General features: G+C 45.2%; 1 protein-coding gene across 1 annotated transcript in view; it reads left to right on the top strand.

Annotated features, from left to right (window-relative positions):
• The first annotated feature begins 295 nt into the window (after positions 1-295).
• Positions 296-26,452, top strand: part of ZNRF3 (zinc and ring finger 3) — a 60,829-nt gene continuing 34,672 nt past the window's right edge. The window contains exon 1 of the mRNA XM_011220229.3: positions 296-421. Coding sequence (XP_011218531.2) covers positions 296-421 — 126 coding nt within the window. The remainder of the gene's footprint in view (positions 422-26,452) is intronic.

The raw sequence follows: 26,452 nt of genomic DNA, 5'->3' as shown, positions 1-26,452 counted from the left end.
GACTACCACTTAGAAAGCAGTGGGAAAGTGGGGTGCTCGGCTGGCTCGGTCAGTGGAGCATGCGCCTCTTGATCTCGGGGTCATGGGTTTGTACCCCACATTCACTGTAGCGATGACTTAAATAAATAAACTTAAAAAAAAAAAGGCAGTGAGAAAGCATCTGTAAAATCCACCCCCCCCATTTAATTTTAAGTTTTGAAATTACTTTTCGTTACTGAGTCTGAGACATTTACAGTGTGGGTAAAGCCCATCTACAGCCTACGTATTGAAGCTTTCTTTCTACTTTGCCTCCTAGATGCACCCACTGGGCCTGTGTAATAACAACGATGAAGAGGACTTGTATGAATACGGCTGGGTAGGCGTGGTGAAGCTGGAACAGCCAGAATTGGACCCGAAACCATGCCTCACTGTCCTGGGCAAGGTAAGCTCCAGGCCCTCTGAATCACTCCGCTTCCGACCGGTATTCTCTGCTTTCCCATTTCCTCAGTTCCTCGCCTAGTTGGTTACAGAGAAGAGCCGTGCAGGCACAGCACTCTTTCCCAGCTGAATCGTGCGGGATGAGGACTCAGACATGTCCTGTGGTGGCCCCTCTGTGGGGCTTCCGAGCTTGGACTCTGATGGGAGCCTACCAGGCTCAGAGTCGGCTCCACCTCTAGTCACTCTGTGACTCGAGGCAAGTCACTTCCCCTCAAGGAGTCTCAGTTTCTTACCTGTGAAATGGGTTAATAATAGAGATTCACAATACCTTCTACCCTTGGGGACAGAGCTTTCAGAAATCTGAGATTTGGGGAGTTTAGAAAGGTATTAAGGCTCTACATATTTTATGTTAAGGGACCCCCAGGAGGTCTGTGGCCGTTCTCAGTAATTAAACACACTCATATTTGTGTAGCAAACTATATGGATAGTCACATTAAGTGGGATAACTAAAATCGAAATAGCCTCATGTGAGTTCAGGGCAGCTTTGCCTCTAAATGAGTTCAGGTCCATTAAGTTTTGCTGCCAAGTAAGTTATGGAAAAACTTCTGGGTTTTAGAGCTTTTTTGGTTTCAGAATGGCAGACAGCAATTATGGTCCTATATTAGAACTTACCTCATAGGATGGTTAGGAGGTGAGATGAGATGCAGACAGCCCGCAGAGTAAGCTCTCAAAAAATGTTTGCTGCCATTGGCTGCTGTCATCCCGCGTAGAAGTACTAAAAAAGACTTGAGAGCCGAGAGGGGTCAGCATTATCTCTGGCTGCAGGGTTAAGATAGAAATAAATTTATTTGGGGAAACTATGCATCAATGATCTTAAAATATGACAGATGACGATCTGTTTTAAACTGGATCATTTTGTTAAAGGGAAAGGTTTAGAGAAAGTTATTAGCATTTTAGTTGGAGAAAAGGTGGTCTCTCCTAAGGATAGTATGAGTGCCTGGATATATATATTTTTTTAATAATCTCAGAAGCTGCCGTCTAGGTACCATGAGGAGACAGCTGGGAAAAAAACAGTCCTGATTCCTGACCTCTTGAGGACCCAGGCGACAGAAGAGGTGGTTTTGAGGCAGGGTGCGTAACGGGGAGCCTTTCTTGGGCTTGAAGATGTCCCAGCCAGAGTCTCCTGAAAGACTTTCGATCCAGGAGACTGTTACAGGTCTAACCTGTGATTTTCATGTCCCACTTGTCTTCCGAAGCTTCTGCATGCTCGTCAAGCTCTCTGGCTCTTTGATAGGGGGAAAAAACCAACCCAGGAATTATTACCTGTTTGGTTTACAGTTCGTGAAGTCAAATCAAGGCGTTTTAGGTGACCCAGGCCCTGATACTTCATCGTTTAAATAGTTGGCCAGATGGGGCGCCTGGGTGGCTCAGTCGTTAAGCGTCTGCCTTCGGCTCAGGGCGTGATCCTAGAGTTCGGGGATCGAGCCCCACGTCAGGCTCTTCCGCTGGGAGCCTGCTTCTTTCTCTCCCACTCCCCCTGCTTGTGTTCCCTCTGTCACTGGCTGTCTCTCTCTCTGTCAAATTAATAAATAAAATCTTAAAAAAAAAAAATAAATAAATAGTTGGCCAGAGCTGCTTCATGATGTGAGGAGAGCAGCGACCCCTGTGAGAATACTTCAGCGTTTTCCTAGGAGAAAGGCCAGCTCCATCCAAAGGTTAGGAACACTGCTTTCCTTGTAGGTAGTACACTCCTCGTATAATGTTTTCTCCTCAGCAACTTGGCCTAATTTGCTTTTCCCCGTCCAGTGGAGCTCTACCTTTGCATCTCTTGTGTCTCTAAGTGGGTTAGAACAGGGCTCCCAGGGACGCCCCATTGTTCTTCCATGGCTTAGTGGTGTTGAAGTCACTCAGAGAACCCAACCGTTTCGTTCTCTACCTGGAACAACCTTGTAGTGGTTTTGCTTGAAGAGTTTTGTATGGTTTGGCCTGCTAGCCTGCAAAGCCAGGGGGAATAAAAACCCTAGACATATGTTGAATCATTAAGTACTTCTTGGGTTTATTCATTCACCAAATATTTATTGAATGCAGAAGCTAAGCGTGCGGTCCTACCTGCTTGCAAGCAACAGCCCTCTCCCCCCACCACGTTTCTGTTTGGAAAGGCTGTGTGGTGGCCAGGCAGTATTTACACGTGGTTAGTTTCTGAAATTTGGCTTAACACCTGAATAAAATCATTAGCAAAAATGCTTGGGCCAGACAAAGCAAGACAGTTTCACATTTGTTTAGAGCCCAGGTCTGTACAGGAGCTGTGATGACTCATGCAGCTCTCTCTCTCTCCCCCCCCTTTCCTTTTTTTCTTTCTCCCTTCCTTCCTTCCTTCCTTCCTCTTTCGTTTCCTTTCTCATTTTAAAGTGTAATTGTTCTCAGCTTCGATTTTATTAACTTTGGTAACTGCACTTTCCTTTTTTTTGGGGCCCCTAGCAAGAGACTAGGCTAGAGAAAAGCAAAGTGATCCTTGTGGGCAGTCCTATCTCCTGCAGATAGCTTGCTTTTTCTCTCATTTCTTCGTTCTCGGTGGCTATGGCAAGAAGGCGGTGGGCAGTGGAGAAAAGCACAAAAGGAAGAAACTGCAGCCAAGTCAACGTGGGGGTGGGAGGAGGGACTCCTCCATATAGATGTTGAGACTTGCTGAAAACCATTGAAGGGAGAGCTCTGTCAGGCATTCGGAAAAGCCTGTGGGAGAACGGGGAGGGCCAGACACAGACCCCTCTCTCTCCCCCACCCTCCACCCCCATCACCTACCCGCCCACAGAAAATGCCATGGGGCGAAATGTTGAAACAAGAGAGGAATGTCCTAAATTAAAAAACTGTAAATGCCTCTCCAGGAGTTCAAATAAAGTTTCATTTTAAAAGCAAAAGACATAAACTCATCACCTTGGTTTATTACTGAATGCTTTTGAACCCCTCAGAAGGGAACACTATAAACTCAGAGAAAAATGATTTATGATCCCCTCCTTATAATCTTTTCGATTCTGCAGGAGGCAGGGCAGACAGTAGGATCAGCTAGGGAGGCAGAGTTGGGGTGAGAGGGAGCCCCCCACGGGGATATAGCCAGCCAGGGCACCAGGCCAGGCCCTGCATCACACCAGGCGAGGAACAAATCTCTCGGCTTTCTGGGCTTCTCTTTTTCACTTCATGTTAAGAGGCTGTTATGGGCTCCTTACTCTTCCAATATTTTTAGCTTCTGTGTCTTTTAAAATCTTCCCTTGATATTCTAGTTTGAGGAGATTCTCTTTGCAGCATTGAAAGGCAGATGTGGTTACCTGTGACAGTTTAAGTGCTAGGAAATTAAAATAGAATAAAATGACATTTCTGAGGCGCTTGCTGCTGAAAGTAAGGGTCTTAAACCAACCCCAAAGTTGGAATCTATGTTTATGCCCTGGGCATTTTAACCCTTCAATTCAAACAGTGTTTATTAAGCATCTTATGGGACTGGGAAGAAGTTTGAATATTGACTTTACTGGCTTCGGTTCCTATGACCCGTCCATGTAATGGAGGGTCTCATGGCAGGAACACACAGGACGAGATGGAGTTTCTAACAAAGCCCGCCTGGCCCAGATTCCAGAAATGGAGGCAGAATAAACCTCCTCTCCCCCTCCTCCCCCGTTGGAGTGGAGCTGTAGGGAGGGGTTTGAAAGACAGGCCGGTCAACAGGCGTGGACTGGCTCTTTCTGGTCCCTAGGAGGACGGTGGGAGGAAATTCATGAAAAGACAAGAAAGGCAGGGAATTTCAGGGCAAAGAGACCCAGCTCTGGCAGTGACCTCAGAAAGGTAACTTCAGTTCGGAGACCCTTGGGCTCCTCCTTGGGGTTTTTGCTGCCTTTGTCATCGCGTTGGGAGTTCTGTGAGATGATTGGGGAGAGCTTAACACAGGGGCTAGCTTATGGTGAACGCCTGTCGGGAACGTAAAAGCAGCCGTCATGTGTTGGGTGCTTGCTGAGCGCCAGGAGCTTTCCACGCAGCATCTTTCATTGTCAGACTGACTCTGAGAGCGTGTCCAGATTCCCATTTTACAACAAGGAAATTGAGTCCCAGAGACATTCTCTATGTAACCTAAGACCAAACGGCTCCCAAGTAGCTGACCTGAGATCTGAGATAAAGATCATTCTACTGCCTCATCCATGTTAGTTTCTTCCCCTTGCCCCCGTTGTCTTCACCAGTTAGTAAATAAAAACCGGGCGCTCTCTGGTAGCTACTGGCTTCATTAGGACTGTTGATTCCACTTAACAGAGACCCAGCTTGAACTGCGTTGAGCCAAAAAGGGACTGGCTCTTGAGGCTCCTGGGTGGCATCAGGGAACCCGTGAGAGGTGCTGCCACTCTTCTAGAACAGCCGACTCTGGGGCTCAGTGCCAGTGGCTCCTTCCCAAGTCTTCTGTATACCTGCTTTTATTCCTCTCTCTCTCTCTGCACCTGCTGGGTAGGAGACATGGCCCCCCAGTATCCCCGGGCCTGACATTCTCTTGGTTTCGAGCCTGAAGGATTCCAGAAAAAGGATTCGTTGGCCCATCTTGGATCTGGTGGTCACTTTTAGTCTGGACAGCTGTGATCTGGGGCTGGGAACGCACAGAACTTAGCTTCCAGCCCAGCCATGTGTGGGGAGTGGGAGGAAGAAGTGCTCTCCAGAAGAAAGCTGGTGGGGGGCAGTGCTGGGCTACCATCCTTAAGCAGCCCCCTTGTAGCCACCAGGTCATATATGGGATCTTTAGCTGGTGGGTGATGTCCTCCATTTATCCTGAGTCATTCAGACAGGCCCCGAGGGGAAGGGACTTCTCTGGTTCCCGTGTACTATGAAGAGTTCGTTCCTCTCCTTGCCCTGAGCCGAGGCCTAATCCCTAGTACAGACAGTTAAGTGTGAGGAGAGAAGAGTCCATCGGGCAGGAGGGGTCAGATGGATTTTACAGAGAGGGGCTGTATGAGTCCGGGAGAGATGGGGGAATAAGCTCCAGGAAGAGGGCAGAAAGAAAGGAAGCAAGAAGTTCTTCAAGAGGCATTGAAAGTTGCTGGGAAAGGAAGAGGCTTTCAGGTTAAGGAGTGTGGTCTTCATTCCTTATTCTGGTTGGAGAGGGAAGGATCAGGTTATTCTTCGCTGATGGGTGTTTCTGGGAAGTGAGTGGTGCCCAAACGTCAGTTCTCGTCAATGCTTTGGTGAGGTTCAAGCCAGTGGCATTGCTGAGGACACCTTGTGTTTGCCTTCTTATTTCCCCAGTCTGTTCACCTGCTCTTTTTGTGTTTTCACATTTAGGCAAAGGTGATGTGTAGAGGCAGTGTGGCCAATAGTGTGTGTCAGGGTGGAAAGCTGCTCTGGTCTATAATCCTGGCTCTTCTGATAGGCAGCGGGGCACCCAGAAGGAGAGATGGGGGGAGGACTGAACCCTTACGTTCCTTCCACCAACCCACATCCAGCCCTCAGAGTGTCTTGGTAACTGCTTCGCAAAGAATGAATAAAGACCCTAGAAGCCAAAGTGACTGGACAGTTAGAAAAAAGAGTCAAAGGAACTTAATTTTCTCAGGATGGTTGGGAGGAGAGGGAGCCTATCATGGTTGATACTTGGGTTTAGACATCAGACTGACTTGAATTTAAGCCCCAGTTCCAACCCTATAATCCTTGTGACCTGAACCGTCCTTAGGCCCCTCGGCACGTTTCCATGTCCTCAGTGGGAACAGCACCTAAAGGAGACAGTGTGTGTCAGATGCTGGTCGTGGTACAACCGGAAACACTAAATAAAACATAAGCCCTCGTGGCCCATCCTCTCCCTCCCGTGTTCCCCTTCAGTTTCTTTCAGTGCTCAAAATGCTATTACTTAAATAGTCAGCGGTGGTTGCCAGGGGCTGCAGAGAGGGGAAGATGAGGAGCTCAGTGGGGACAGAGTTTCAGGAAGAAGATGAGAAAGTTCTGGAGGTGGAGAATGGTGACGGTTGCACAAATCCATTAATGTACTTAATGCCACTGGACTATACACTTAAGAATAGTTAAAATGGTAAGTTTTATGTTATGTATATTTTCCCACAGTAAAGAGAAAGTATATTACTTCAGCATTTCACAGTATATGAAGTTTAATGGCAGTGGGTATAAAGGAAGCATTTCATTCCTGATGCGATGGCGCATAATCCCATCATGAGTGCTTATTGCTTCTACTGGGGTCCTGGGGGAAAGCAAACCCGGCATCTCATAGGATGTGTTCTAGAGGATCCAGGAGCAGTGAGGACAGAGACCGTATCCCCCTTTGTACATCAGGCTACCCCCAGGAAAATTTCTTTCAAAGAGCGACTCCCACAGTAGGGAATTCAGGAAAAACAGATTTCTTTGTATTCTCTTTTCACACTATAGCGGAAAGCAGGAAAATGACGCTAACTGCAATCCAAAGATGTTTGAGTTTCTTCACCAAATATTAAGCAGAACCTGGTATATAATACAGTGATAGGCAGTAGTTGGTGCTTAATGGACGAGGAATAATCCAGAAAGGGGACCGTCACCCCATGATGATGAATGGCCAAGCCTTTCTGCACTGGCTGGGGCTTTTCTTTTCTGGGCATTTCACTGGTAAAAGTCAAAGCTGGTAAAATCATGGTATAGGTGTTGATCTAGCCCGGCAGTTCTCGCAGTGTGGTCAGGGGACCCTTCGGGATTCCCACAGATGGCCCCACAAGACCAGAGCTGTTTTCATAATAACACTAAGATGTCACTTGGTGAATCTCTCATCCCCTCACAAGTGTATGGTGCGGTTCTCCAGAGGCATCGTTTTGTGTGGCGACTTCATTGTTCTGTCAGCTAAGGGAACCTGTGCTCGTATATTCCGTGTTTTAAGGATTTCTCAGTTTTGGGGTGCCTGGCTGACTCAGTTGGTAATGCATGTGACTCTTGATCTCAAGGCGGTGAGTTTGACCCCACATTGGGTATAGAATTTACTTAAAAATAAATATTTTTCGGTTTTAATTCTTAATATGGTGTACATATCAATAGATATAAACCCACAGAAACAGAAGTTCTGAATGGGGTTCTGAATGTTTGAGAATATAAGAGGAGACCTGAGATTTGAGTGCACCGAACTACCACGACATCCCCACTGTAAGATCATCAGAGCTAGTGCTTGGCTGAGGGAAAAGTCGTGTTATAAGATTAGTAGAGGGGCACTTGGGTGGCTCAGTTGGTTAGGCCTCTGACTCTCGATTTCAGCTCAGGTCATGATCTCAGGGTCATGGGATTGAGACCCTCATGGGGCTCTGCAATGGGCGTGGAGCCTGCTTAAGATTCTCTCTCTCCTTTCCTTTTGCCCCCCTCCCCACTGCGCTCATTCTCTCTCTCTAAAAAAAATAAAAATAAAAATAAAAAATAAAGTTAGCAGAAATGAGCAGAAACTAGAGGATGGTGCAGTAACTAGAGGTGAATGTGTTGTCATGAAATCATTCTGTAGTATGGGAGTCACAAGAGTGTTGTTCTGAAGTTTATAAAATTAGAATAAAACTGATGGGCTGCTGTTTTCCATATTTAGTAACAACTAAACAATGAATTTTAAGAACTTAAGTAAAAAAGATCTTACTATTTTGAGGCTTGCTTTGGGGTATAACCTTCAGCCTTGACCTTCGATAACAGGGCTTAACTAAATAGGCCTTTGCTTAAGGCGAAAACGTGTGGGAACGTGGGTCAAACTGCAGAGTTGTTCAAGAGCCTGTGGGTATGTGTGTGGTGGGCGGGGGGACTTATCCTTCAGCCTGCCCTTCTCATTGGGGATTTGGGTCACAGACATGCATTTCCTCAGGTACCTGAGTGCCCTGGTCCATAGGCCATGCTCTGCTCAGCACTCCTGAGTATGAGATTCCCATCTCCAGCGGGATGGTGGGACTGGGGTCTGACTCGCTGTGGGAAAGGGTAGAAGGCAGTAGACTTATTAGGGTCTCAGGGGCGGCTGCTCCCCCGAAACAGGCGTTGGCCTCCTCCATTCAGGGAAGCGCGTGGGGCATGGGGCACTGTGACTACGTGCGTTGCCAGGGTCTCCCGGGAGCATCCGGTGCTTGGGGATACTTGTGTCAAACCTTCTCAGACAGAGCATGTTATCTGAGTCCTCTTATTACAGTGGTTCTCACCTGGAGATGTGCCCTCCCTCCCAGCCCTGGGGACATGTAGCCACGTCTGGAGACATTTTTGTCTCCCTCCCTCGCAGGAGGGATTGGGTGGGGGGTTGGGGTGCTACTGGTACCTAGTGGCTAGAACATTCTACAATGCCCAGGGAAGCCCCCCACAACAAAGAACCATCTGGCCCCAAATGTCAGTAGTGTCACAGATGAGACACCCAGTCTTATGATGGACAAATTTTCTCTCCCTAAGAAGACCTTAAATTCTACTTATTCCTCCTTCCTTCCCTTCCCCACTGCCCTCTAGTATAATGACAGGTTCATGGTAGCCTTTGTGGTATGTTCTGGTGAAGTGCGTGTTCGGTGTTCGGGCATGTTCATTGTTTCCACATGAGGAATGCAGAGAGCCCAGACCTTGAAGCCATATGGCCTGGGTGCAAATGGCGCTGCTTCTACCCCGTAGTAGCTGAGTAACGTTGGCCCGTCAGTCTCTCTTTACCTCCATTTCTCCATATCCCCATCTGTCAAGATAGTTGTGATGATTTAAAAAATGATGTATGTCAAGTTTTTGGAATGTCTGAATTCTCCACAAATATCAGTTTCCTTCCTTCTCTAAACTTGCTCCTACCAAGCGGATGAAAGCCCTTTTCCTAAGGTGAGCTGAGGTGGGTTTGTTGTTGGAGAGGAAGTTTGGAAGGCTCTTTGGATTTATTTTAGGGAACACTTGGGTAAATACCTCCCATATTTGGTTAAAAAGGAAAGCAGGAAAGGAACTTAGTAAAAGAAATCAGATCAGGAGGAAAAGATTGGCATGATATGAATGGAAAAAGGAAAAACTCAGGGAATACCAACTTTTCTTCTAAGGTCACGTGTCTGATGTGAAAATCACAAACTCTTAATTTGATGCTTTTCTTCTCTGCCTAAATCTTCCAGGAACCTCTTGGTTAAAAGGCTATATTAAGCACAATACCTTTTTTTTTTTTAAGTAGATCCACGACATTTTCAGCTATAAAAGGCCATTATTTGAAATCCACTGAGAGGCTTAAGGGAATTTGAAGATAGAGTGAGCAGAACAGATAACGTGTCTGCCAATCCGAGGAGCACAGGCTGCGGCCACCTCCTTGGACCGGGGGAAAGCCTGGCTCGTGGACACTCCTTCTGGCCATTGTCCCCTCCCATTGAACCAGACTCTCAGCTGAGCAAGGGCCACAAATAAGGCTGTTCTAGGAAACTGGGGGTGGTGTTACGGGCTAGCGGAAAAGTCCATCAAAAAGAGCTAATGTTCTTGTCAACTTTTGAGAGGCCATTTTGAAGTATAAAAAAGTTAGAACCCAACATAATAAGTCATTGTAATATGTCTAATACCAATCCCATGTCGGGTGACCTGAATCTCTCATACCTGGAGATAAGCCCCAAAGTCCCATCTGCTCTCTGTTTTCAGAGGGGTCTTGCACATGCCTGGTCACGTGTGTGAGTTAGTCCAAATAAGCAACAGTGGGCTCTCAGTCACTCAAAAGTGTTTCTGGCCATGGCCATGGGCATTTCACATTTTGGGGGCTGTTTCAATAGTGGCTACATGTAATTGATTTACTGTCTACCAAGCCCCTGGCAAACCTGCACACCAGGTTGGACCATTGCACATTTTAGAGCACTTACGTTGCACCTGTGCAGGAGAGGACCAGCAGCCTGGGCAGAGATCCCCCCGGCGTGCAGAAGCAGGAGGAATGGGGATGTTGATGAGATCCTGACTGCTAATCTTGGTCACAAGACCATTGTAGGCTGCAGACAAATGCAATTTCTTTTCCTTAATCTGTCTTTTGTGTTTGTTTTCTTTCCAAAAAGCACCATATTTTATTTGATGAATGGTACCATTTCTGTTCTGGTGCAAGACGTGGGGTTGTGTGTTGTGACTAATGCTTTTTGTGCTCGGTTTTAAGTTGGAGGCAGTCTAAACAATTCCTTTGGGATACTGAAATACTTTAAATTCTGCATCATTTTTGCTAGTTATAAAAATAATAAGAGTTTCAACACATTCCAGTTGTCCTAAGCATTGCTGGATAAAATAAAAGTCTAGTTAGTCTAAAGAACTCGGGCTATTTCTTGGGATGTGTAAAGGCCCTCGGCTTTCACTATTACACATTAACCTAATGCTGATGGATTTTTACAAATGTATCAACTCTTAAATGAACCTCAGAGAAAAGAATGTGAAATATGCAAAGAACTTGTGTTACCTTGGCTTGATTTTCAGAAACCGAATTTTAAAGTCTTTAGCTTGAAAAGCTTTCTTTTTCATCTCTTCATAAATATAGTACTTTGGTTTTTAAAAGTGAGTTATTTTCTTAGTGTTTTTCATTTTTTCAGAGTTTCAACTGATAGAATCTTGACAGTTTTTATAACCCCTAATTTTAAAAGTATACCCAAAATTATAGCGTTAATTTATTTTACTATTTTTGTAACGAAGAGAATTTTCTGGCTCCTTTGTCTTTTTTTTTTTTAAGTGTGTAAGCAGTATAATAATTTTTTTAAAAAGACTTTATTTATTTATTTGTCAGAGAGAGAGAGGACACACAGGTGAGGGGAGTGGCAGGGAGAGGAAGAAGCAGACTCCCCCCTGAGCAGGGAGCCCGATGCAGGACTCAGCCCTAGGACTCTGGGATCGCCACCTGAGCTGGAGGCAGTTGCTTAACCAACTGAGCTACCCAGGTGTCCCAAGCAGTATAATAATTTTGACCACCATTTTTCTATTCCTGGTGCCAAGAACAGTGCCAAGCACGTATAGTAGGCAGTCAGTTTAAATGTTCATTGCATGAAACAGTTAATTGTGGGGAATTTGAAAATAGAAGGGAAAAAAAATCTTTGTCTCCTTTAACGTAAGTACTCTCACTTTTAGTTTATTCCCTTCCAGTGTTCTTCTCTGAGCCTGATTTCTAATGTAATTATTATGAAGGTACACACATCTATTCGGCCTCTCGAACTTAATAACATATAGTAGTCATTTTACCAATTTGCTATTATTTTCATAACCTGTCATTTTTAATGGCTGCTTACTAGGACAGTAGGATATTCTATGATTTAGTTGACCATTTACCCCAGGGTACAATGTTTAAACTGATTCTGTTTTATTTTTAATCCTTACAAATAAACCACACTGAAACCTGTCTCTATGTAGTAGGGTGGGCTTTTTTTTTTTTTTTCCTTCTCTTTGAATTATTCCCTTATGGTAGTATTTGAGGAGGAAATTGCAGATCAAAGGATATGAACATTTTTTATGACTCTTGATGCAAACAGTTACAAATTGCTTTCCAGGAAAGTTGCTCAGTTTACCATACCAAAAAAAAAAAAAAAAAAAAGAGTCATTTTTCACATAAACAATGCTAATAACATTGACATTATCATTAATATTTTTTTTTAGTAATTTGAAAGGTAAAAATAGTACTTTATTGTTTTTATTGGCATGTCCTTGATTATTGGCAAATCTTAAGCTCTAAGTAAGCTTTTTTCCATCTACTAATTACATTTCCTGTCTTGTGAATTTTCTATTCTGGTCCCTTGCTCATTTATAAGGATGGATTTTAATGTAGTTTTTTTTTTTTTTTAAGATTTATTTCTTTATTTGAGACAGAGACAGAGCATGAGCAGGAAGGTGGGGGCGAGGGGCGGGGAGAGGCAGAGGGAGAGAGAGAGAAGCAGGCTCCCCACTGAGCAAGGAGCGTAATATGGAACTTGATCCATCCCGGGACCCTGGGATCAGGGCCTGAGCAGAAGGCAGACACTTAACTGACTCAGCCACCCAGCTACCCCAATTTTTTTTTATATAGTGATGTATTCATTCTTTGTCATTTGGAATATTTCTTAACTCTCCCTTTTATTTTCTTATCTTTATTTGCTTAGCTTTCTTGGCATGCAGGAGTTTAAAAACTTTACGTGATCATGATTCCTTAATGATTTCTTCTCTTGCTGCTAAACTTAATGATTCTGTTACCTCTCTTGCAAACTTGCAGTCATTTTTGCCTTTTCTACTTTTTCTATGAACACTGTTTTCCTTTTAATGTATTACAGCTTTAAATCACTCAAAATTTATTTTGATGTGTAATATCAGGAAGTGTCTAAGTAGAGTCTCTCAAGGTTCTTCCAACCCCTTTTAAGTCATTTCCTTCATTTTATGTATCTTTCTCCTTGAAAAAAGTAATATAGTCTGTTTTGCTGAATTCTAGAGTAAGGTCATATTCTGCATTATCTACTGTCAAGTAAATTCTGTATTTCTTTTTGGGCCAGTACCACACTGTTTTAATTTTTGTTGTTTTAAAACATATATCCAGAGCTAAGTGAAATATGCTCGTGTGAACTCATTGAAAAGAATTCTCTGGTAAATCAACAAAGCAGATGCCTGTTTGTGCTATTCTTTAGACCGGGGGATCCTAATTAATCATCGTCCTCTCCCACCCAATACATCATATCCCTGGCCCAACTCTGTCAGCCTGGGAAGTTGCTTTCAGAATCTTTGTTCATTGTCGTGATTGCCATAATCAAGCTTCACTCCATTCCAGCATGCACACATAATTTTTTTTTTAAGTAGGCTCCACACCCAGTGCAGGGCTCGAACTCAGGATCCCAAGATCAGGAGTTGCACGCTCTACCAACTGAGCCAGCCAGGCGCCCCAGTGCGCACATAATTTTTTATTAGGAAATGTACACTGTGGCTAAAACCAGCTACACAACCTATTTCAACTTCAGGTTGCCCAAGATTGTTTCACCACCAGAACTTTCCTACCCAGTTCTGTTCTGGAAATATGAGTTTAGATGGACTCTAGACAGAAGCAGGAAAGAAATGACCGATCAGGTTGTTCTCACATGAAGGATTATTTTTTTCGGTGTACAGTTGTTTTTAGTATATTCATAGAATTGTGTCACCATCACCACCATCAATTTTAGTATTTTCATATTCTTTTTATATCAGAGATACAAGTCTTGTCAAATACATGAATGTTTTCATCATCCCCAAAAGAAGTCCCTTACCCTTTTGCAGTCATTTCCCTTTCTTCTGGACATTTCTTACCAGTGGAATCATTCAGTATGTGGTCTTTGGTGTCTGGTGTCTTTCAGTCAGCATTCTGTTGTCGGGGTCTTTCCATGCTGCAGCATGCATCGGTATGTCCTTTTTTTAGAGGAGATTTTATTTATTGGAGAGAGAGAAAGTGCGCACAACCGGGGGGAGGGGCATTGGAGAGGGAGAAGCAGACTCCCTGCTGAGCAGGGAGCCCCAAGCGGGGGCGATGCCAGGACCCTCAGATCATGACCCAAGCCGAAGGCAGACCCTCAACCGACTGAGACACCCAGGCACCCCCAGTATGTCATTTTTTAAATTGCCAAATAATATTCCGCTGTATGTTTTGTTTTTTTTTTTTAAGATTTTTTAATTTATTTACTTGACAGAGATAGAAACAGCCAGCGAGAGAGGGAACACAAGCAGGGGGAGTAGGAGAGGAAGAAGCAGGCTCATAGCGGAGGAGCCTGATGTGGGGCTCGATCCCATAATGCCGGGATCACGCCCTGAGCTGAAGGCAGACGCTTAACCGCTGTGCCACCCAGGCGCCCCCGTTGTATGTTGTTTATTGCTAGCTTATTTATCAGTGAATGGACATTTAGATTGTTTCAGCATTTTGATTATTAAGAATAATACTCTTGTGACCATTTGTTTACCAGAGTTTGTGTAGACATAGGATTTCATTTCTTTGGGGTAAATAACTAAGAGTGGAATTGCTGGGTCATATGGTAACTATGTTTAACCTTTTGAGGAACTGCCAGACTGTTTCCCAGAGTGGCCACACATTCTACATTACCACCAGCAGTGTATGATTTTTCCACATCCTAGCCAAGCCTTGTTATTATCTGTCTTTTTGATTACAGTCATTCTAGTGGGTATGAAACGGTATCTCATTGTGGTTTTGACTTGCATTTCCCTGATGGTGAATAATGTTGAACGTCTTTTCATGTGCTTATTGAAAGTTTGTATATCTTCTCTGGAGCAGTGTCTATTCAGATCCTTTGTCCATTTTTTAAAAATTGGTGATTTATCTACTGTTGAGTTGTAAGGGTTCCTTATATATCCTAGATATGCACCCCTTATCAGCTATATGATTTGTAAATATTTTCTCCCATTCTGTGAGTTTTCTTTTTACTATCTTGGTGGTGGCCTTTACTATGCAAAAATTTTAAATTCTGACGAAGTCTAGCTGATCCATTTTTTTCTTTGGTTGCTTGTGGTATCCTGTCTTAAAAACCATTGGAAGGCTCATTGTCTCACTGAGACCTCATACTTGTCCTTACCGTGGTAGTCTACGTGGTCATATATTTAAGGGTAGTCTACGTGGTCATATATTTAAGGGTCTTCTAGGATTTATAATAAAGAATTGATTCTCTCTTTCCCGGTAGAAGCTTCAAGTTAACAGAGGGCCAGGAAGCACTGGTCTCTCTCCATTGCTGGCCCTGCTTTCCTGGATACTTTGATTTCACCTGGGACATCTGAGTCACAACGGTCTCCACATATCCTGTGGCAGGAGGATGAGAGACCACTAGGCAGGCCAGTGGTCAGACCTTCAGTTCCAGCTTTACTAGCTGAATGGCTGGGTTGAAAATATGGAAAGACAGCAGAGCTACTGCCCAGCCTCCTCCTTGTTTTTATTTTATTTTATTTTATTTATTTTATTTTATTTTATTTATTTTTTATTTTTAGCTAATAATGGTTCTGGAAGATACTGGCCTAGACACTTCCTAGAATCCTAGCAAGTGCCCATGAATGCAGATGTTCCTGGTGACCGGCCCTAGGGACTCGATTTCTTACAGCTTTAAGATTATATTCCATCACGTCTAAGTAGGGAAGACAAGACAGTCTGTCAAAATAAAGGTAGAGAGGAGCCGTTTTTGAAATGTGACAGAAAGGCGAGTGACAGCTGTCAGTAAGACTCCCACCCCCACTGTGCTTTTTAGTGCCTTTGAAAAGATAATAGCTCAAAGAGCCCATTTTAGAACGTTCAGTATCTAGCAAGTGTTTCCAAAATAATTTTTCTCTCAAAGGTCTGATGAGCACCAGACTGAAAATAATTCCTTTCACTAATGGCTGGGCTCCTCAGAAGGGGGCATAGGTCCCTTTGGGGGTCATCGACCAGGATTCTGTTCTCCTAAAAACAGCACCGTCAGGCAGTGCAATTCAGCCTTCTGTTGAGTTCTACCCAGAGACCACAGCCCGTCTGGAAGGTCTGACTTCGGGCCACTCAGCCTTGGCAAGTGCGCGCTTCAGAGAGCTCCTGGCAGGAACGGGAGCTGACAGACAGGCGCACGTGGCAAGGGGAGACGGTTGTGCAGCGGCTTCACACTCAACTGGAACTGAGACTGGTTTCCCAAGTTCTTTTTCATGATGCCAGAAGCACCAAGAAAAGCACCCCCCCCCCAAAATTGCAGTTATTCTGGGTCATTCATATCATCCGAAATACTCTTTGTTGTTTGAGCACGGCGTGTTTCCTGTCATACAGTCTTCAGTCCTGCTGGTATTACAGTGCTGTTGGCTTTTATAACACGATTGCGATACCAAAAAAAAATAAATAAGTGTAGTTGGCTACCATACAGAATTTTTACTTGGCATGAAAATGGACTCTTCCCTAAAGGTCAAAATAGAATCAGTTTGTTTTGCAAAAGGATTACCTGTGGAATTGCTTTCAACTGTTCACAACACCCCACCAACTCCACTCTGCCTGCCACACCCCCCCCAAAAGACAAACGCACTCCACCCCCATCTCTTCAGAAGCAGTTGTATTGTTTAAAGCTGCATCTCTGACCAGGCCCCCACCGTCTTCATCCCTCTGTGTGCTTGTCGTCTGTGCTTAGGTTGGGCTGTCTTCTGTGAATAAGAGAAAATAAGAAAATTGCCTGTTTCAGGCAATGCAGGTGTGTTTCAGAGATTTAGAGTTAAGAAGTCAAGTAAATATTTTGGCAGCCCAACAAAGGTAAGAAAGGGAGAACGCACCTAATGGGTTTCTCAAATTACAGGCCTGTCCAAACACTGCTTTCCTCCAGAGACACTGGTCAGGGCCGGAGGCCGCCTTGCGGGGTGATGGCTGCAAGGCCCCGCTGAGAAGCAGACTTGCTTCTGTCTCAGGTCCTTGCTGGCTCTGTGCCAGATGGGACACTTGGACTTTGATCCAGTCCCACCCAAGACAGAAGATATTCATCAGTAAGTGGGAGATCTGTCCTCCTCCACAGATTCTAATCATAATGTTTCCTCTTCCTGGCAGAAGAAGTTCCCAGATAGCTTTTTCTGCCCTTTTAAATTGGAACCCTGAAGAAACGGGGCACAGACTCTCGGAAACCGGCCTCAGTGTAATTTCATCCATCTCTGGGCCTTGGAGGCCGGCAGCTGTGAAAAGAGGGCCGGGACACAGCATGTTTCGGGCCACTAGTCTTTTGGGCTCAGGATCCAGGCATCCAAGTACCTCCCGAGCCTGCCAGTCTAGGTGGCTTCCCTGTTGCCTGGTTTAAGAATAGAGCCATCCCAGAAGGAGGGAGCTCTGACTTGCTAGTGGCGTGTCTCCGTCAAGCTGTGCTTTGTGTCTCTTCTAACAGAAGGGCAGACATAAAAGCTGCCTCTCTTCCTTGCCCTCCCCCAGTGGCTTCCACCGGATCACCTTGGCAGGGCCTCATCTGAGGAGGGCGAGCAGGCGGGCAGGGAGGAGGGAGGAGGGTGGCGGCTGCACTGGCGGCTCCTTTGATCACCTCCCGCCCCGGTTCCAGGCCCTGCCGCCAGCAGGCCAGCCAAAGGCCTGGCTCTACTGATCTGATGAGGTGCTGAATAGGACCCGAGGGGCAATGACGGGAGCAAGAAGAAAGCCTCGAATGAAAAGGAAACCCCGTGAACCTGCTCGGCTTCATTGGCCAGATTATCCTACCAGGGAGCCGCTCAGTTCCTGCCAGCCCGGGCTGCCCGCCCCTCACCCTGGCCCCTCCTGTCTCTGCTTTTCAGACCCTGTGTGTGTTTTGTGTTTGAATCATGGCTGCTTTCCCTGGTTCTCAGGCTGGGAACCCACTGCGCCTGTTTCCATGGTCACTGGGAAGCTCTTAGCGCCATGTGCTTCAAAGGGAACCTTTCCCCTCCCAGCGCTTGCTGCTGCCTGCCCCAGGCGGCCACACAATGAGCGGCTCCTTCGAGCCAGGCCTCTGACCCTTGCGTGCCAGGAGGAAAACCTTGCCTTTGCCGACTGAGGCTGTGTTACCTCCCAGAAATCCCCCTCATCTGAGCGTGTACATGTGCGCGCACCATGGCCCATGGGTCTCACATGTGCCCTTGTGGGTTTTGATGAGGTATGGAGATTATAGATTGGTCAGAGTTTGGGAGTCTTTCTGAAATTAAAGAAAAGAGCAAAGCCTAAGCCCCTTAGAGGAGAAGAGGTGGCCTCCTTTGGAACGGGAGAGGGGAAAGAAGAAGATTTGGATTGCGACAGGTAGTAGACCCAGACACCATGTGGAACTTTCTCAGCTAGCCGGGGGTCTTTGGGGCCAGCAGAGAATGGAATCAGGATATGTGCTCGCTCGTTCATTGAACAATGCAGAGGAATGAAGCCTCTCACATCTGTTTGGAGAAAATCAGTGGTTTCATGATCTTGGGGGGCGCTACCTGATGATGCTGGAGTTAAAATATCAATGTCCCATGAAGAGCTTATATTTTAGATGCCAGGGCAGCCCCCCTGCTTGGAGCTCAGGGTGTTCATTTCTGCCTTGGGCTTACTGAACTACAGAGAGCATGTGTGGGAAATTGGAGGTTTCTTGAACCGTCAGTTTCCTACCAATCTTTACCTTTTGTAATCTTTTGGTCCTCTCTCCTCTTTTTCTTTTGCTCATTTTGCCCTTCTACAAAAACTCTGTTTCTTTTTTACAAAACTGTCTGAAATTGTACCTCTCTCACTTGTATGCTCAATGAGGAAGGGTCTATGGGGAGGACACAGTTTCTCTATATTAAAAAATGTCACCACCACCATGTCCCTTTTGGTGGGCAGAGTCCATGCTCCAAATCATATTCTTACTAGTGGGAGTTGAAGATCCTAGACTGTTCAGAGCCTGGCTGTGGAGTCTGGAGTTGGCTGATGTTGTGTGCTCTCTGTGGAGGTGATGACTTCCCTCACTCGGTGTTCTGAGCTAACTCCTCCAGATTCCTTCCCTGACTTGGCATGCAGAAATTAACGGTGGCATGATTTACTTTTGCTCTTTTAGGTATCAGGCGCATGTCTTGAAGAAACTAGGAAAGAGGCGTTGGGGTCCAGATTCACTTGAACCTTTTGGGTTTTATATCTTTCCTTTCTCCCCACTGTCAAGCCTGTCTAACTTGGACATGGCTCTTCAAAGCTTAAAGAATGGGTACCCTTTTCTTTCTGTGTGTCCTCAGGACAGAGCTAAGTGGGGGAGGGGCATGGGATGGACTGGGTACTGTTGGGATCCGGGCAGGTGCAGAGTACATTGGTAATGACCTTGGCTTGAATGTAGTGGCTCTTCAGAAGAAGGTTATTGGTTTTTCATCAGTCACACTAACGACTATTCTTGTTGGCAGCTTTACTAGAAGGATTAAGAAGTTGGATGTCTCTCACCACTCACAAGTGATTCCAGTTGAGTTCTTTCTGTGGTAGTGATAATCTAGGTGGCCAGTTAATCTGTTTTGTTAACCAAGAAGGTTTAGTCAGCTGTCGGGCTGGGGTTTGTAGTTTAAGGTATGAATGTGTATGGGATATTGAATTTACCTGATATTTCAAAACTACAGCTACCCAAACACTTCTTTGCCCTGGTTGCCCTGGTCCCTTGAGGTTCCCCAAGCAGCTCTGGAGTGTCCACAGCGCTCCAGCCACCCTTTTAGGCATGACAAAGCCATCATGGGGAGAGAACTGGGAGGGACTCCTTCAGGTCTGGGCTTAGACACCACTTTGTCCTGAAATTCTCTCTGGACCAGTAGCGCATTCGCAAGGAAGGCTTCACCAAAGAGAAGAAACTGAACTTTCAAGAATGAATGGGCTTGGGGTAAGGAAGGGATGGAGGGGGACGTCAGGAGCAGGGCCAGCAGGAGCAGAAACAGCGCACGGTGTACCCCAGGGCCAGTCAGAAAGAGTGATTTGATGGGGCCTCTTGGTTTTATCAGGCAGAAGATCCCTTTGGCAGAGAAGGCATTTCCAGGGAATCTTTCAAGAGGGGCGCAAAATAGGAGCATTCAGCGTGTTCCCAGCAGAGGGAACAGGACACGCTGAGGTCTAGAAACAGATTGCCAGTTTGGACATTTCTATGATGTTGCCGTAGATTGCTGTTCTATGGCAATTTAAGTAAAAGAGAGGGATAAAACTTAGTGTATTAGAGACCTTAAAATATAAAATCCAAGAGAATTTTTACAGGAATGAGCTAAAGTGGTACTTGGTGGAACTTGCCCAGTCAACATAAAACATAAACAGGACTCCAGTTTTCCTTCTCTGTGTGCGAATTCTTTTCATCCTGAATCCCACCCCCCTCTAAATTGCGGTTCAGTATAGATAACTAAAAGTTACCGTTTTAACCATTTTTAAGTGTACAATTCTGTGGCATTAAGTGCATTCACATTGTTGTGCAACCATCACCACCATCCATCTCCTGAATCTTTCATCTTCTCCACCTGCAACTATCTCATTAAACACTAACTCCCCATTCCCTCTCCCCTAGCTCCTGGCACCTACCATTCTCCTCTCTGTCTCCTCGGACCTGACTACTCTAGATATCTTATATAAGTTGGAATCATATAAAATTTGTCCTTTTGTAAGCTTTCCATTTAGCATGATGTCTTCCAGATTCATCCATGTTATAACGTGTATCAGAATTTCCTTCCTTTTTGTGGTTGAATAGTAGTCCATTGTATGCATATACCACCTTTGTTCATGCATTCATTTGTCAATGGACATTTAGGTTGTTTCCACCTTTTGGCTGTTGAGATTGTGGACACAGGTATACAGATGTGTAAGACTCTACTTTCTTCTCTCTCTCCCTCTCTTTTTTTTTTTTTAAAGATTTATTTCTTTATTTTAGGGAGAGCGCATGAGTCAGGGAGGGGCAGAGGGAGAGAGTCCTCAAGCAGATTCCCTGCTGAGTGCAGAGCCAACATGGGCCCAATCCCATGACCTATGAGATCATGACCTGAGCTGAAACCAAGAGTCATCCAGGCACCCCAAGAATTTCAGTTCTTTTGGATATGTACCCAGAAATGGAATCGCGGGATCATATGGTATTCCATGCTTAATTCTTTGAGGAATCACCATACCATTTTCCACAATAGTTGCGCCATTTCACATTCTCACCAGCGATATACAAGGATTTCAGTTTCTCCACATCCTGTCAGCACTTTTTGTTGTCTGATAGGATTGTTTTTTGTTTTTGTTTTTAATAGCCCTCTTAAGAGGGGTGTGAGGTGGTTTCTCATTGCAGTTTGACTTGCATATCCTAATGACTAATGATGTTGAACGTATTTTCATGTGCTTATTGGCTATTTGTATCTTCTTCAGAGGACCATTCAAGCTCTTTGTTCACCTTTTAATCAGGTTGTTTGTTTTGTTGTTGTTGAGTTACGGGGTTCTTTATATTCTAGATATTAATCCCTTCTCTGGTATATGATTTGCAGATATTTTCTCCTGTTTTGTGGGTCCCTTTTCACTCTGTTGATAGTATCCTTTGATTAAAACAGAAGTTTTTAATCTTGATGAAATCCACTTTTTTCTGTGTTTTGTTTTTTTTTTCCCTCTTGTTGCCAGTACTTTTGGTGTCTCCTCTGTGGGGCTTGCTCCTTAATTCATCTTCATATAACTTTTTTTTTTTTCTGACACATAGACAGTTATACAGACATATCTTACTACTCACCCTTGGTTCGTGATTTACTCTTGCCCTGAGAATTGCAGAAAGAAAGAGAAATCTTGCTTCTTGGGCCAGGCTTTTGATATGTTAGAAGATGTGCTGTTGTGGATACAGAAAATGATAGGAACCGCACAGAAGGTGCCCTAGGCTGGCCACAGGGGTCCAGCAAGCTGGCTACACTATTCTGTGGTGAACCTCTTGCAAATGGGGATCTCCTGTCCGCCTCCATGGCCAGCTGCCACCAGCCCCATGGTGTGAATGGCAAGGAAGTGGGGGCTGGCGGCTGGCTGGACTCCAGGATGCGGCCTTTGCTGGCGGAGAACCAAGGCAGTGGGGGAAAAACACTCTTGTGTATGAGAGAAATAATGCTAGCTCCAAAACCTATAATTCCCAAGTTTAAAAAAAAAAAAAAAGAAAGAAAGAAAGAAAAAAGAAAAAAGATTTTTCAACCAAACTGTGCTTTTATCTTTGGATTCTGAATGGGAGATTGTTCACACAGCTAAGCTGGCTGCAGAAGCCAGGCCAGTTAAAACAATATGCAGGCAGCTCTACTCCAAGTAACCAGAAACTGTTGGCTCAAAGGAGCCTGAACCGAGGAACCAACCTGCTGGGAGAGGTTTTCCAAGTAACTCCAAGCAACGGCCTGAATGTAAATCCTCGTGCTGGGGAATGGCACTTTGGCAAATGAAGACCCTAATTAGAGATGGAAGGGTTTCTATTTTGTTTTTCTTTAATCCTTACCCTGGGGCCTTTGCAGGGCCGCCATGTCTCTGCTTGTGTGCAAAGAAATTTCCAGCTTCTCTTTGTAACAAGATCCTCTTTTGGGAAAGAAGCAACAAGCCGACAATGTGGGCCCACCACAGCCGGGGGACCCTGCCACCAGCTTAACCCAAAACAAAGAGCTTGGTCTGGGCCCGAGAGGCTGGGTCACCTGGATTGGCCGGTCGTTTGAAGTTCTTGGCCAAGTTGGATCTTATACTGCCCCCCACCCCCCACCCTATGAGACTCTTAAATCCGTGCTTAGACTGCACATGAAGTCTCTTAAAGTCCCAAAGGGGAACAGAAGTGTGAACAAAACGTAAAGCAGTTAAGGGAGAACTGCAGCTCTGAGGCTCCAAGGCCAAGGTCAGATTTGAAATGGGTGGCGGGTCCCTCTTACCTCTTCAGCCTTCCACGTGATTCTTTGCGTGTTTGATCTAGGCAGTGAAGTGGAGAGGCTGTGCTCTTTTTTCAAAGTGTTAGTCCCCCAGATAGGCACAGGTATCACATGAATGGAGAAGCTGCACGCACCGGTTCTGTTCAGTTTAGCTCTGTTGTGGGTATGACATTGATTCACCCAGGTACCCTCAAGGGCTTAGAACTGATGGTCTCGCTCTTTTTAATTTCTCTTTGGTCCTAGAAAGGCGAATGAGCTGTGTTCTCTGGGTCCAGAGTATCAGGCTGTCAGTAAATTATAGAACTAGTTTTAGACAGTTCTGGATAAAAAATAAGTATGACTAAAGGGCCTTTTCCGCCTTTCAGGATAGTTGTTCCTCGAGACAGCCATCAGTCAGTCCTTCACGTTGGTAAGTGTGGGAAGGGTGCTTGAGAATTTTGTGGGCCCGCGTATTTTACGTATTACCAGAGGGCTGTTAGCTTCTTTGTTGCCAAGTTCGCTGCTGGTTACAGGATGCTTGTGCCCAAGTGACTTCAAAAATTTGTGAGGGGAAATTACACACATTTGAGTCACATGTAGGAAGGATGCTTCTCCTGGGCAGCTGCTCCATGCTGAACCCCAGGCTGGGCTTGTCCACAAAGAGTCTTCTTTACTGTTCACAAGTCTGTGAGCTGGGCAGTCCTCTATGTAAGATGAATGCACTGAGTCTCAGGGGAAGGGACTTAGCTGCAGCCACCACACATGGCTCCATCCACGCCCCAAGTTAACTTCAGAACAGCTCACTCTGGGCCACCGCATTTCTTCTTTGCACATCGGTTCTGTCCTTTGAACTTAGAAGGTGAGCCTACAGATGGTGGTGGTTCCACATCTGCATAGGTAAAAGGACAGACCGACAGGTTCCTAACGAAGAGTCTCTCCACCCCCCCCCGCCACCGCCGCCCCCCATTGGTGGGGAGCGCAGTGCTGCCGAAGAGCCACCCATTCCTGGTTGGCATGTGCTGGACGGATGTGCCTGCTGCATTTATTTCCCAGAAGTCCTCAGCTTGCTCATACTGTCTAAAGTTAGGTTTCAGGGAATCCCAAGATGTTTCTTTTTCAGCTCTATGCTTGTGGTTAAGCCACTGCAGCTCTTTGGAGAAAAATGGCCCAATCTGTTTGCTGCCTGGCAAAACAAGGGCTGTGAAGTGCTGTGACCTCAGTGCTAGTAACTGTCCCTGTTCCAGCTTCTCCTCCTTGGTTTAATTTGCAGTGGGGTTTGTAGAAACTACTTACAGTCATTGGGAAACAGGTAGACTGAGAAATAAAAAGAAAACCCTGCTTTTAGATGCCACATCGATCCTTTTAAAAAGATAAGACAAAAGAAAACCTTACCATATGTCCTTGATTTAATTCTCTTGCTCTTTGGGAAGTGTGGTGCTTAAATGGCAGAATGTGGTAGCAACTCTACCCTTGTTGTTATAGAAAATCCTTGCCACATTATACTCATAGCTAATTTAAAGCTGTATTGGACTGAAAGGGCAGGGGGTCGGGGAGAGCTGATCATTTCCACGTCACCTTGTAATTGTACCTAAAGAACAATTACCTGCTAAATTTGCAATGACCTTGGGTTTGGAAAGGGACTCAGATGTCAAGAAGTGAACTCTGTTGCAGATTATTAGATTCCTTATGTAGGCCATAAGCAGGATGATACAGAGTAAACTGAATAATACTAGATGTATGGCAATACTTCTTTAATACATTAGCATGAGGACTTGGCGGGGGTGGCTGGGTTAGAGCACACACCATTCTCTTCCATAAGCAAACACGAGCATCGTGGAATACTGGTGGTAGTCTTGACCAGGACAGCCTAGGATTGTTAATAATGTTAAGAATCTCTCCATGCTCTGAAAAAGACAGCGCAGAAGTCTTAATTTTTTTTGTTCCCTAAACAAAATTTTTTGTTCCCTGTATTTTTCCTTCTGGGGTCATTTCCATGTTGCCGTAAAGTTATGTAGACAACCCGAAGTGCTGCTGTGACAACAGTAGGGATCCTAGCCCAGATCTTGCCCTTAGGAAGAGCTGAGGAATGTCACTCTACCTACCAGTTTTTTCTTGCTTTTGGATTGTGCCCCCCTCCTTCTGTTTAATATCCTTTGTTTTTGTTTTTTTGAACAAGGCACTTAATAGTAGTAGCATCTTTGATGCCCCTCAGTTACGTGAAGTCATTTGCCGCTGCTCTGCGTGCCCTCAGCAGTTGCCCCCAGTAACAGTAGCCCCTGGCCTGCTTGAGCTGTCAGGCAGGCTGGGGTGATGTGATTGCTGATGTATATGGGATGCCTGAGCCGGGGGCCGTCCAGCATCAGCACCGCCCAGAACCGCCCAGGGTGGCGATGAGAGCTCGCAGACCATCCGGCCGCATCCCTCTCGTTTGACAAGAAGCAGAGATGCCCCAGGTTCCCAGCTATGCTGAAGGAATACAATGAGCTTGACTCTAAGGGGCCCCCTTTTGTAGCTCAGTGTAGAACACTGGTATGTTCACTGTGTCCTCCTGTATCCCAGGTCGTGTGCCTACATGCTGCTGATACGGTGGTGACACTGATGGATAGGTCCGTGGCCTTGTGGGGCTCACAGTCAGTAGAGGGGATGCAAAGGCAACCAGCAGGTGTGTACACACACATGCACACGCACACACACGCCCGGCTAGCTGCAGATGGTGATGTGCGTCTTGAGACCAATAAACAGAAGTGAGAGGGTGAGTTGGGGAGTCTCTTGTTCTCTGCGTGGGCTGCCAAGAGTCCAGGTTCCCGGAAGAAAAGAGGGGAGACATTTCCACACCCCTCACCACGTCGGAACTCGCCTACCCCCGTGCATCTTGTCACTTCATCATCTGGTCTTCAGCACGTCTGCTTCATGAGGTGTGCTCTCTCATTTCCTGTTACGCCTGTCATTTTCCAACCATCAGACAGCGCTTTGCCACCATATAAGTCCTATCTGTTAAGTAATAAAGTGGGGGCACTCAAGTCTTACAGAAAGTTAAGTGCTTATTTTAGGTATCTTGTTAAATATCATCTACTTGACTATTTTGTGACAAATGCTTTTAAACCCTCTGAAAGTTGTGTAATATGCTGTGTGATGTAAAAAGATGTATATGCAAAACCTTTATTCTAATAATTGCCTAAAACTTACCATTTGGTATTTTTCTTAATGCTTAGTTGTAACCTAAGACATCCAAAGTGTAATTGAAAAAAGAGAGAGAGAGAGAAAGGAAGGAAGGAAAGAAGGAAGGGAGGGAGGGAGGGAAGAAGGAAGGAAAAAAAGAAAGAAACCAATGAAAGTGTAATCACAATCAGATTTTGATGTATCCTTCCTTCCAGATCCTTCCTTCCAGAATTCTTTCCTACTTCCAGTGGCTTTAAGAAGGGAAGGAAGGAAAAGGGAGAAAAAACTGATTAAAACTAAAACTGGCTTGGCTGATAAAGGTTGTATCTTACGCTCCGAACTAAATAATGTCGCAAGAGGTCAACTGATCATTACTGAGTGATGTTTCTGTACTGGCAAAGGTCATTGTCACAGTTCATGCAGAGCTTCCCGTGCATTGACCTCATGTTTGCATGAAAATCTAGAGACCAACCAAGTGTCCTCCCAGCCTATAACAGGTGCATTTGGGCCCGTGAAATGGTATTTGACCACCTAAGGAAGATGAACATGTGGAGACAGGTTGTAATGCGTTAGAGAACTTTCTCTTTAGAAAAAAGTGAATGAGAAAACAAGGGTTTGCTAGGGCAAGGGGTGGGAGCTCTAGCAAATAAAAGGTTATACCAGAACCCACTTCCTTTGTTTGTTCTACTGAGTAAAGTCTTGGTAACACTGAATA

The sequence above is a fragment of the Ailuropoda melanoleuca genome, chromosome 12 (assembly GCF_002007445.2).
Source record: "Ailuropoda melanoleuca isolate Jingjing chromosome 12, ASM200744v2, whole genome shotgun sequence".
NCBI lineage: Eukaryota > Metazoa > Chordata > Mammalia > Carnivora > Ursidae > Ailuropoda > Ailuropoda melanoleuca.
This window is presented reverse-complemented; position numbering and strand designations above follow the sequence as displayed.